General features: G+C 39.6%; 1 protein-coding gene across 1 annotated transcript in view; it reads right to left on the bottom strand.

Annotated features, from left to right (window-relative positions):
• The window catches only part of MACF1 (microtubule actin crosslinking factor 1), a 239,421-nt gene that overhangs the window by 203,574 nt on the left and 22,257 nt on the right, over nt 1-13,590 (bottom strand). The window contains exon 3 of the mRNA XM_054721590.1: nt 1,606-1,695. Coding sequence (XP_054577565.1) covers nt 1,606-1,695 — 90 coding nt within the window. The remainder of the gene's footprint in view (nt 1-1,605; nt 1,696-13,590) is intronic.

Below are 13,590 nucleotides of genomic sequence, written 5' to 3'. Positions count from 1 at the left end.
TTAGGAAAATTACATTGAAGTGGTTTTAACCTGTTTTGTAAGCAATGTCACCAAAAATGTCACTTTCCACTATAAGTTCACTGCAAGTTCATCAAAGAACTGGGCAAATTGCACAAAATATAACTTGGTGAGCACTGAAGAGTAAAGTCCAGCTCAGTGAAGGTGAAATTCTGAATATATGTGAGACTTATAAATGAGGGCCAGAGAAGAACTAGAATTCACCTTGTGAGGGCCATGTTGATAAGAGCATCTGTCAATTGTAGGCCATTAAAAATTATAAAATTAATTCTACTGCAAGGCAAAAAAGATGTGAAACCAAAACACAGAGCCATTCAGAGGGAAGGCAGGGGAGGGTGGGTGAGAAGAGATCAACCAATGAACTTGTATGCACATATGCATAACCCGTGGACACAGACAATGGGGTGGTGAGGGCCTGTGGGGAGGGGGACAGACAGGAGCAGGATGGAAGAGGTTAATGGGGGAAAGATGTAATACTTTCAACAATCAAGATTTTAAAAACGTAATATTTTCAACAATAAAGATTAAAAACAAAACAAAACACAGGGCCTAAGGGAATCCAAACCCAATCCTAGAAAAAGCTCAGTATTACTTAGGGAGTAAAATCTAATGTGCCAAATTCTGTACTCAAAACACAACAATGACTAAGAATCACCAATGGCAGTGGGTGGGCTGAATTTCCCAGACGACTCAAGCTGTGCACCTCTCCTCAGTTCTCCTTCCTCGCAGATGTTTCCAGTATTCAACCCTAGACTGTTCTCAATGAAAACTATATCGTCTGTGATGCTAGAGATAGAACAGAAACTGCAAAGGATCATCTGCTTCCATGTGGCTCAAATCTATGGAAATTGAGTTTTTTTTGATCCTGCAAACGAAGCAAGTGTAAGACTATCATCTGACAAGCCAAGAGGCTCCCATGAGATTTGCCCTCAGATGTGTAGGTGTTTCCCATAAGCAATGTTTAAACATTCTAGGAGGAGGCAGGCATAGTTCATTGTCCAAGGAGCCCGAATATACTGTCTCCAGGGCTGTGCTCAGACATCAACCTCAGCATTTCTCCACACCTGTGAGACTCAGTGTATCACAGAAGGGAGGTGAACTGAAAACAAACAACAACAAAAAACACTTGGGCTTTTAAATGTAAACTTAGAACCTGAGCTGAAAACAGAAAATAAAACAATTCACAATAAATAGGAAAGACTCCATATAGACTAGAAATAAAACTCTAGGAAGAAAACTATACCTTATTTAAAAACCTTTAAATGTGAACCTCCTATTCTTAAAATACTACTAGTGTCTATAAGTGGATTAAAAAAAAACAAGGAGAAAATAAGCAGTTATGAAATGAATATAACCAATACCTGGACCTATCAATAAGTGAGAATATTTGAATTAAGATAAAAACACATCATATGTAAACTGTAAGTCTGAGTTAGACATAAAGTCCACCAATAATCTCTTCTACTTCTTCCTCCCACATAACAGAGCAAGCAGTGATGGCCACTGCCCTACCACTCAGCAAGATGGACCAATACGTCATTTATGGACCACACCTGTGAGGTCACTCATTAGGAGAGAGAAGCTCACCAGTTTGATGCCTGAGAGGACCTCCAGCAGAGAGATCAGGTTATGGCCATCCCGTAGATCTTCATAAAGATCATTGATGTGCTTGCGGACCTGTGCAAGAGAGTAAAACAAGACTGCTTTTTATTTAATCTTAAATTATTTTATTATCTACACAAGAATTTCTGTAAAGACAAATTTAAAAATTTGAAGCTGGAAACAATAATAAAATTCAGGAATTTTCAGGTTGGAATACAACACATGAACACTTACCAGAAGTGTGTTTTTAAACTTGAAGCCAGATTTATGACACCCTCTAGCCAACCCTGAACAATATTCTAAAAGTTTGGACAAGGAGATAGGGAGTCTTAATCATCCTGAAACACCTCAGGAATTATTATGGATCAAAATGTGTACTGCCTAGCCAGTTTAGCTCAGTGGATAGATCGTCAGCCTATGGACTAAAGGGTCCCGAGTTTGATTCTGGTCAAAGAGCACATGCCTCAGCTGCAGGCTCAATCCCTAACCCTGGTCTGGGCATGTGCAGGAGGCAACCAATCATTGTGTCTTTCTCACATCGATGTTTCTCTCTCTATGTCTCTCCCCCTCCCTTCTACTCTCTCTAAAAATCAATGGAAAAATATCCTCGGGTGAGGATTTAAAAAAAAAAACACAAAAAAGTGATACAATGGCCAATGCTGGTCAGATGAGTCCAGCCAGAATTAGAAGAGGCTTCCAGAGAGTGCTACAAAGAAAACTAAAATGCTAGGTACCAGCGCTTCATAGGTGCACATCTAATGTAACCCCTCTCTTACCAAGTATTTCTAATAGTGAATTTGAGAATTATTTCCCTTTGGGGAAAAACAATTTCAATTTTACAACAGAAACTATGGAAAAACAAATCTCACTTTGGAAAAAATGTATGGTTAAAGTCAAATACTGTGCAAAATTCTTCACGTTATCTCCTCTATCCCTCACATCTATAAGGCAGGTTTCATTATTATCCTATTTTACACATGAGGAAATGAGGCACAGAGAGGTCAATAACCTGCCCAATGTCACAAGTGGAAAGCTGGCCTGCTTGGTCTTTTCGAATTTTAGGCTTTGCCATGAACTACTATGCTTTATAATCAGCCATAATCTCCTTTATTTACTAAATCCAAATTACTGCCCTGTGAGGTTTGTTTATGATCCACATTCTACAGGAGAAACTGAGGCTCTGTGATGTTAAGGTCACATAGTTCTGGCAAGTGGCAGGTCTTCTGATTCCAAGTCTAGTGATAACTTCACTGAGTGACACTCACATCACAGAATCAGAAGAGTAGTAGGAATTACAAGGAAGAGGATTCATTTTCAACATGAAATAAATAATTTTCTAGACAACAATAAAAAGGATTAGTTTCAGAAGCAGTAAATTTCTAGTCGCTGGAATTTTTCAAGCAGAGACTAGGATATTGAGATTTCTACATCTGTGTCAAAAACTGAACTACAGTCCTTTCCCATTGTAATATCTAGCATTCAAAATAGAAACGGAATCAGAAAAGATAAACCCTGGAAATCTCTGGTAAGACGACTTCCTGAAAGAGAAAGGACTTGAAAAATTACAAAATGTTTTGATAGAAGATGGGGAAAACATGTAAGACAAGGTACAGAGGTGGAAATATGCCAGGTATGCATGTTTGTGTGTGTGTGTTAAGGAATAAGGTGGCAGGCAGATTACCCAAATGAAGGAAATGGTTCATGATGACTGCATAATAGCTTTCAAATACTAAAAGACATTTCTTCAATTTCTGTGCTATTTACAAGGTACTCGCTATAGACATGACACATTTTTTAGTTTAATCTGCAACATTTACATTTTTTTCCATCACTTAAGTCTAGACAATGAACAAAACAATACATCCAGCTCAGACTTACTGCATTTGTTGGTTTCCAGGGTGTAAATACTCCTACCATGACCAATTTCAAGCTGATAATTTATCACTAAGTGTGATGTCGGGAGGAAAAGTACAGTAGCACACCATTATATAGTACTTTCATCACAGAGATACAATTTACATAATTAACCTCAAGAGCATAGACACTAATAACATGTAGTAAAATAATTATGAAGTAATGAGTTTTGAGTATTTACTACCTTTATTTTAAGTAGAATGTATTTAACTGTAAGTTTATATAATTTAATTTTTAATAATGGCTATGCTTAGCAACAAGCTCACAAAATTTAACATTTGGCTCTTGTGAGTCCATGTAAGCTGGTTCCAAGCACACCAGTGGCTCCAAGATTTCAAGACCTCTCCCTCAAACAGGTCCAAGATTTCAAACTTTGCAACTGGAACAACCACAGTGCCTCACTAACAGAAATAAGCAGTCATGAGAGTTGGAAAGGGAATGGATTTGAGAAATTCAATTTTAAATACAGACAATAGGGTGGTGAAGGCCTGGGGTGAGGGGCAGGGGCGGGGTGGGAGAGGTCAATGGGGGGAAAAAGGGACATATGTAATACTTTCAGCAATAAAGGTTTAAATACATTGAATTAAAAATGGCAACAAAGGAGCTACAAATGGAAATGGTTCTTGAAGCAGCTGGAAATACCAGAATTCAATTTGGGTCAGCTGAGAATTTCAGTTTAGAAGTCATATGCATAGAGGTGCTAGGCGAGAGATATGGGAAATGTTGGGCTTTCTGGGTTAGGGGCAAGAAAAAAAGAGCAGAGTGCTAAGGACTGAGCCTGAGGGAATAGCCAAAATTAGAAGGCAGAGATGGGAAAGCAATCAAGAATGGGCTGGAGGGGTGAAAGAGGTAGGGAAAAAAAAACACAACAAGGAAGTATAATCAAGGAAGGGTGATCACCAGTATCTTGTGCTGCAGAACAAGGAGGATGAGGACTAAGAAAGGTTTTTATTAATTTTCCTATAAATAAGAGTGTTCTGTGATAATACTTTTCTAAAGAGTGGTGGAATGGAAATCAGATTACAAAGGAACGATAGGTTAAAATAATAAATCAGAAAATATTAAATACTTGGTATTAAATTTTAAGAAGAAAAGAGACAACAGTGAAGGATTTACTTTGATAGATAACACTTGAACACAGCGTATAAAAATTGGAAATGGGCACTGAATAATTATTTAAATGAATTATAGTAGGGTTGAGGACCAAGTGAGATCGTGTTATAGGTAGGACACTAAATACCACAGAGTACTGAAAAGAAAAAGGAGACACTTTGAAATGTGAAGTTAATTTCACATGAAGGCCTCAAAATTCCAGTTATGTTTTATGTCTGTAAATAGCAAAATTCAACAACCTTATAAGAAACTTAGTGGAAAACTAGCTTATTATATCTCTCAGTCTTTCTCTGATTTTAATACAAAAACTATGAAAAGAAACAGAGAGAGAGACAGACAGAGGTAATAGAAAAGGCGATTGGGGTGAGCTGTTCTAATGTTTATGTTTCCGGAGAATTTTCAAGAACAGAGGACAACAGTCTGTTTCTGAAGCATATTGGTCACAGCTCTGCCAAGAGAAGATAAAGAACTAGCTAACATTTACTCATTCTTCTATGTCAGAAATTTTTCAAATGCAGAGATGGGATTTGGAGGGCTCAATTAATATCCCAAGGTCATACTGCTAGTAAATGGCCAGGCAGGTCAAGTCTAGGTCTGCCCCATTCTAAAGTTTTTACCTCTTCTGCAAATACTAGGCTGACTCTAAAGTTTTCCACAAATATCTTAAGAAAAAGTCCAGTGAACTAAGCATAAAAGTTTTAGAGGCAGCCATAAAGCCAAGAGTGCTGAGGAATCGTCAATATGTATGTCTCCAACAAACAATAATGCTATTCTGTCAACAAATGAGTGGAAAACTTCAACTATCCAGGTCCTTGACTATTGGTACTCCCTGTGAAAATCACTGGCAAAATTAGTGACTGCCTCTCAAGAATATATATGAATGGCTAACGAACACATGAAAAAATGCTCAATATCATTAAACTCATGAAAAGATGCTCAATATCATTAGCCATAAGAAAAATGAAAATCAAAACTACAGTGAGATACTTACTTCACACCCACTAGGATGGCTACAATAATTTTTAAAAAACAACCCAGCCAGCGTGGCTAAGTGGTCGAGCATCGACCTATGAACCAGAAGTTCATGGTTCGATTCCCAGTCAGGGCACATGCCCAGGTTGCATGTTCAGTCCCCAGTGTGGGGCGTTCAGGAGGCAGCCGATCAATGCTTCTCTCTCATCATTGATGCTTCTATCTTTCTCTCCCTCTCCCTTCCTCTCTGAAATCAATAAAAATATTTTTAAAAAAAAACACAGATAACTGTTTGTTTGATGGAGATCTAGAGAAACTGGAACCTTCATATATACTGCTGGTGGGAATGTAAAATGGTGTAGCTGTTTGGAAAACAGGCTGACAGTTCCTCAAAAGGCTAAACACAGGTTACCATATGATATAGTAATTCCACTCCCAGGTGCATACCTAAGGGAACTGAAAACATGTCCAGAAAAAAAACTTGTACATGAATGAATGTTCAGAGCAGCATCCATTGTTCATAGTAGCCAAAATAACCCAAATATCTATCAATTCATAAATGGGTAAGCTAAATGTGGTACATCCATACAATGGAATGTTATTCAGCAATAAGTACTGATATATGGTATAACATGGATGAACCTTGAAAACATATGCTATGGTGTCAAAACAAGCCAGAGGAAAATCATTTGGGCAAAAAATGAAAAAGGATCCCAAGTCAAATTTATAGAAAATATTCCTGTATTGACTTTTGGTCGAGAATATGTTTGTATATTTTCAGAAAACAACTCCGAGACCATGTGGATTCCAGCAACAGAGAGGAATTGACAGGACTACTCCAGTCATGAAGACAGAAGAGAAGCAGTCCAGAGATGGAAGATGCTGATGTCGCCTTGCCATACTAGCAGTCAGCAGCTGTGCATCACTGCAGGTTGCCCAGGACCAAACCAGAGAGGGTCGGACCTGCATTACCACCATTTGTCCACCATCCAGAACTGAAATATCATTGCTGACATGTGTATATAAGGAACTGTTTGACATTGAAATTGGGTCCCAAAAGAACTGATGGCCCAAAAAGAAACTCACTACAGACTGATTCATTTGCCTTTCAGCATAACCATTATTGCTTGTCTCATTTTCAGTTCTTATAAGTGTATTTCTAGTAGCACATGATCTCACTCATCTAGGGGAAATAATGAACAACATAGACTGATGAACAAGAACAGACCCAGAAACAAGGAGGCATGGATCAGACTGTCGGGCCTCAGAGGGAGGGTAGGGGAGGGTGGGGATATAGGGGAGAGATCAACCAAAGGACTTGTGTGCATGCATATGAGACTAACCAGTGGTTAAGGACAACAGGGGGGTGGAGGCATGAGTGGGGAGGGGTGTGGGATGGGAATGGGGGGATGAGGACAAATATGTGATACCTTAATCAATAAAGAAATTTTTTAAAATAAAAATAAATAAAAAATAAAGTTGTGATCATAAAACCTATGTATTCAAAATTGCTCTGAAGATTTTTAAGAAATATTGTCCCTAGAATGCTCAGTACAGTGTTTGACATATAATAAAAATTTCCTATATTTTGGTAAAAAGCACAAACAAACATATGCTAAGTGAAAGAAGCCAGTGGAACAAAGAAACAGACCACATATTGTATAATTCCATTTATACGAGATATCTAGAATAGACAAATCTATATTCAGAAAGTAGATCATGGTTGCCTGGGGTTATGGGAGGATATAGAGGGGTTAGGGGTAATGACTACAGGATTCAGTGCTTCTTTCTGGGATGATAAAAATGTTCTAAAATTTATTGTGATGATGGTTATACAACTCTGATAATACACTAAAAGCCACTGAATTATACACTTTAAATGGGTGAATTGTATATGTGAATTAAATCTCAAAAAAGCTATCTTGAAAAATTAATGAATTTTGAGAGACCAAGTCCATCCTAACCCAGGTCAATCCTCCTCACCGCCCCCCACCCCCACCCCCCAATGCAGTAATAAGCCAAGGAAAGCTCTGCCCTCCAATTTTTTTAAAGATTGGCTTGAAGTTAAGTAAAGAGAAACAGCTTCCCCCAATTTCTGAGTGGCTTTTTAGCAAAGGCAATAAATTGCACTTAAGTGCTTGGAATCAGAATCTGAGCCCAAAGGGACTTTAAAGATTACTTAACTCTAACACTCTCAGTTTACAGATGGGAAAAGTGTTGCCCAGAGAAGTTAATATAATTTCGCTGGGAAGTGTCAGACCACTGTCTCCTGACTCTGAGTTCAGTGCTCTTTCCCTTCACAAGGCTCCCATGAGACTTGAAGGGCAGAAATGACATGTTAGTAACATTATCCTATATAATAACAGGGTAGTATGCAAATTGACCCAAATGGCAGAACGACCGCCTGACCAGTCACTGAGGTGCACTGACCACCTCTTGGTCCCTTTCCCTGGCCGGCAGGCTCCAATCGCCCAATGGTGAACTGGGAACCGGGGGTGGGTGGCGGGGGAAGCAGGTGGCGCCAGGCCAAGGCTCCTGCCCCACCAGTCACCCCACACAGAGGGCAACCCGCAGCGGGGGTGGGTGGAACGGCTGACCTCTCAGTTCCTCCCCCCAGCCAGCAGGCTCCGATCACCTGATGGCGAACGGGGGAATTAGGGGGGGGTGAGGGTGGGGGGGGGGCAGCTGGGGAAGATGGCCCTGATCGCAGGCCAGGCCTAGGGACTGTATCCACACATGAATTTTATGCGCCGGACCTCTAGTTAAATTATAAAAGGACTGACCCCCGCCCCAAAGAACCAAGGATTATCATGTAGTATTCTTTGATATCTGCAGAAAACCTGATCTAGAAAAGTTTATCTCTAAGACCAAGCATGTCAAACTCAAGGCCCACAATGAATATTTTTGCGACCCAGCCAATATAATGGTATGTAAGAAACATTTTAATAAAAATTTCATAACTTAATTTTTACAATTTCCTGTTATACATAATTATTAATAACAAACTACAACGTTCACTAATGACTGATTACTACAATCGTGTTGCATTCATTTCCTTTAAGTACCTTACGCACAGGCGCACCATTTCTCTCCACTAATACTAGCAGCGAATATTTTAGCAGCCGATTGCCACGTCATTAGTCTTGGACTGACTTGTTTGGTGTGCACAACAGGAAATATTTTGCTTTCGGAGAACAAGAAAAATAGGTTTATTTGCATTACGCTTATTAATTTGTGCAGTTATTCGGTGTCTGGTAAGTTAATGTTCAAGAAAAAATATTAATTTTTATTAAAATGTTCTATTATTTTATGTTAACAGTTACTCATTTATTTCAGCCCTTTGTATTCAGCATGTCTCTATCGAAATAAACCTACGCTTCTATGAAAATTGAAGCTTTTGGTTTTTTGCAGCCCACATAAACTTAAATCTTATTTGGCCCGTGTTAGCCTTTGAGTTTGACATGCTTGCTCTAAGACTGTTAAAAGAAAACACAAGCAGCTCAATTTTCTTGATCCAAACTATGTTGAAGAACAACAGCAGCAGCAAATAGGTCAGAGGAGAAAGTTTTATTTTTATTTATTTTTCTTTCAGAGGAGAAAGTTTAAAAGAGGAGAGTATGTTATTAACTCTCATCTACACTTATTAAAAAGGATACAGGAAAAGTGAAAGTGAGCCTGGTAACTTATGGCTTTCTGAATTTACATATTTCTAAACTATAAGAGGGAAATTCCATATTGATTCAGTAGCCAAATTTATTCTCAAGAAAAAGCCTAATGCTAAAAAATACAGATGACAGTTGACTTATACTTTTCACTCGGGAAAGAACGGTGCTCAAATGCAGGGAGTACGAAGGGAGGCTGGAATCCCTGCTGGGGTAAGTAGACTGAGAGAGGAACAAAGTATAAGGCTCTTTGCAGATAAGAATTCTACCCTCACTCTGTTTTGAGAGACCTAACAGTGGTACCAGCAAAGTCTGATTAATTAACCAAGATCCCCCGAGGATGACTAAAAATTCACAATGGGTAGCTTTCCTTAACAGACAGGCACTTGGATACAGGGAACTGACTCCAAGCCCAGATGCAGGCCGAAAACCGTTAGTGGGGGTTAGATGCACTTAGAGGGAAATCAAGATCTGAAAACTCAGGTCCAGGCAGAGATAGCCACAGACCACCACCATATGGTCGCACTTGGGCAACAAAAGCAACATTCCTTTCTCAGTGTCTAACCAACACTACTTTGTCAGTCTCTTAAAGTAAACTCCCTGCTCGTCTCCTTCCGACCTTTCCCACAGATAAAAATAAGCAAAGAGGTGTGAAAGTACACACTGTGTTTAGGGAGCAGTGAGCTGTCTCATGTGGCTACAACAGAGGCTGCACCGGAGAGAGTGGCTGTCTACTACTACCCTGTGTTCAATTAGAGAGCCTCAGAGAAAAACTGAAAACAGTAAAAAATAGAGTTCAAAACCTTTGCTGGTTTATCTGGAATTCTTAACTAAAATTCCAGGAAGGCCAGTGGCTTCCAGATTGCATACATGAGTAAAAATGGAACAAACTATTCCATCTGCTAGATTAAATATTAGCCTTTCTCTGAAGTCAACAGAAACTGACCACAGAAAGCATTTCTCCTCCATCTTAGGAGCTCATGCTCTCAGTTCCGTCACATCCTCTCATCCTTTCTTGAAGTTTTCTTTGTGGTGATATACTTTATCAGCTACCAGGACCTAGTTATATGGCAAGGATCTTTTAAAAATAGCCTAAAACTCCAGATTTTTCTTTTTGCTGGTTCTCTAAATGAGGTTCTTGCTATATTTCAGATGCTTACATACTTAGTAAATCTCTTTTAAGATTGGACAGATAGTGTTCTCAAATATAAAGATAAAATTTGCTTATTCCAGAACAAAAGGATATTTGGGAATCCAAAAGATCTTAGGTTGACTAAATCTAGAACTTGAGAGGCTGGGTTCTTTTGATCTTATATCAGCCTGCTTGCCAATGGCAACATTCACCTGGGTGTACTTGGGGAATAAAGCAAAGAATGCTTGAGTTATAAAAAACAAATCTCGATCCCTAATTCTCAGCCCAAAGTGCAAAGAACTCCAGCATGGGAACAATGATTCTGATTAGCAGTGACTCTCCCTCTGAAACATCTAAAATGAGAACATGCTGTTGGAACCTAAGGGTGGAAGTCTGAGAAGAGATGACAGGTAGCCAGGGATTTAAGTAAAGCTCTGGCTGGTCTCCAATTTCTAACAATGTTAGGATGTGTTTGTCTAGCTTCTCTCTCCCTGGGCCTCCTGTCATCACACAGCACTGAGGCAAAGGAGAGGTCCAACAGGCAACATGGGCTACAGATGAATAGCAGGGAACTAGAGCATTTGTAGTCAACTACAGAGTTTAGGGGGATAAGCTTGAGGCAGGATAAATTCAGTTCTTCCAGGTGTCAAAGATGAGGTATGAACACAGGGCAAGTTGGGAGCATATTCAGTGGAAAGAAGCAGTAATTTTGGTCAGAAGACTCATGAGTGATCTTTAGCTCCATCCAGTCACTAGCTGTATAATCTTGGGAAGTCACTTCATCCTAATTTTCACTTTCCTTAGTTGTGAAAATTGAAAAAAGAAAATACTTTTACCTCTTTCAGGGTTATTACAAGGATCAAGTCAGATAAGATTGTGCCATGTAAGCTATAAAACTATCAAAATATTATTTATTCAAGGCAACAAATCTTTATTGGATACTTCTATGTCCCTGGTGCAGTGCTTGGTAGAGAAAGTAGCACAATAGTCTATCCCTCAATGAGCACTCTAGCAGAGGAGATCAATGTGTGAACACACATCTTCAAAGTGATATGAAATAGAAATGAAGTTGCAATTAATTTAGTCCAAGGGATGAAGGTCAGAATCTCAGGAAGGTGATAATGGACCTGAACCTTGACGGGTAAGTGGGTAAAAGTCAGGCAGAGGGAGCTGGGACATGCATTCTAGCGGGAGAAAAGTGGATAAGCAAAGAGGTGTGAAAGTACACAGTGTTCAGGGAGCAGTGGGCTGTCTCGTGTAGCTACAGCACAGGCTACACGGGGGAGAATGCCTGGAAATGAAGCTGAACAGATTGGAACCAGTTGTAAAGGGCTCTACATCATGACAGAATTACATGTCATCAAACAAGAGGCAACTGGTACACACACTGAAAGGATTAGAGGAGAACATCAGTTTTTCCCTCCCCTTCCTTTTTGTCCTCACGCTGAAAAAGTAAGACACAGTATTTGCCTTCAAGTTATAATCTAGCAGAAAGATAAATGCTGTAGGCGCTGTAACAGAAGTACATAAGGAGTACAGGGAAGGGCACAAAGCGTAGTCAATTCCATATGGGAGAGTCAAGAAAATATTAAGGAGGTGTTAGCTGGTTTTATCCAGGCAGAACAGAGTTGGGAAGGTATTCCACACAGAGGGAGCAGCATGCGCAAAGATACAGAGTCATAAAATAGCATGGCACATAGTTTGGCAAGAGCTTAAGGTACAAGAGAAATATGATGCTAGAAACCTGGAAAAGTAGGAAGAAGCCAATGCCAGTACTACAAAGGCCCAAGTTCTAAAATTTCACTTCTGCCTCCTTCTAGTGGTGTGACCTTATACAGGCTACTTAACCTAAAATGGGAGTATTAATAGAATCTACAGCACAAGGTTACTGAAGGATCAAAACTAATATAATATTGAATGTCAATGTAATTGAAAAAAAATTTAAAGGTCACTGGAGGATTAAATGATATAATAATCCATGTAAAGGATTTAGTACAGAATGTTTGATTTACAGTAAACACTCAATAAACCACTACTGTTATCATAACCATTATTATAGAAAACTTTATTAGGAAACTAATAGTGGTTAAGGCAAGAGATGAAGAGCCCTGGACTAGAGCAGAGGTTAATAAGGATGGAGAAGAGAAGTCAGTGCAACTCTTTCTGAGTTGGACATGACTGACTGGAGTTGGTGAGAGGGAGAGACGATTGGCAAGATGGAATATAGCATGCTTCTAGGTTCCCAACTTGGACAGCTAGGTATATGAGTAAAACTATTAGCAATCTGGGATATGTGGAATAAAGGATAGGTCTGGGAATAGGCAGGTCCTTGGTTTAGGGAAGAATTCAGGAAAGGGCTCTATCATCACTTCCTCATCCATAACTTGCAGCTTGAAAATCACCCTCACCTGCATGCCATCAAACAAGTGGCCCTAAGGAGCCATGTGTGACTTATGTAATCATCTCCCCTAATTACTGAACTATAGATGGGACCTGACCCATGGAGGAAAAGAAAACCCCTGCCAATCAGGCGTTCCTGTTTGTGTCCTCAGAATCATGTAGCTGCAGGGGTTTGCATCACCCTTGAGGAACACAAGTAATGGGAGAAATGCAAAGAAATAAATGTAGGAGACATACAGAAAAAAAATTAAAATGAGAGCTTACAAGGCCTCATAAAAAGAAAAAGGGACAGGAGCTGTCCGATAATGTTTAGTTTTCATAAAGCCCAGATGCAGTTAGACATCAGATTCTGTGAGATCGCCCTGCATCCTTTTCTACTTGTGCTTCCTTGCATTCCATGCAACCAAACGAGACTGCCAATCAGAAAACAGAGAACAAAACAAGGAAATGGCCAAGGTTAGGACCCTGGGGAACATCAACACAGAGTCAGACAGAGGAAGAAAAGCCAGTGAAAGAGGCAGGTAAAGGGCATGCATAAGAGGAAAGAGGTAATTCAGTAAAAAGCAGTGTCTTAGAAGCCAATGTGAGAGAAAGCTTTAAGGACTAGCAAGTCAATCAACAGTATGAAAATGCTACAGAGAAATCAAATAAGAGGAAGACAAAACTAGGCTATTGGCTATGGCAATTAAGAGGTCACTATGAGCCCTAACCCATTTGGCTCAGTGGATAGAGCATTGGCCTGTGGACTCAAGGTTCCCAGGTTCGATTCTGGTCAAG

This window comes from Eptesicus fuscus, chromosome 9 (assembly GCF_027574615.1).
Source record: "Eptesicus fuscus isolate TK198812 chromosome 9, DD_ASM_mEF_20220401, whole genome shotgun sequence".
NCBI lineage: Eukaryota > Metazoa > Chordata > Mammalia > Chiroptera > Vespertilionidae > Eptesicus > Eptesicus fuscus.
This window is presented reverse-complemented; position numbering and strand designations above follow the sequence as displayed.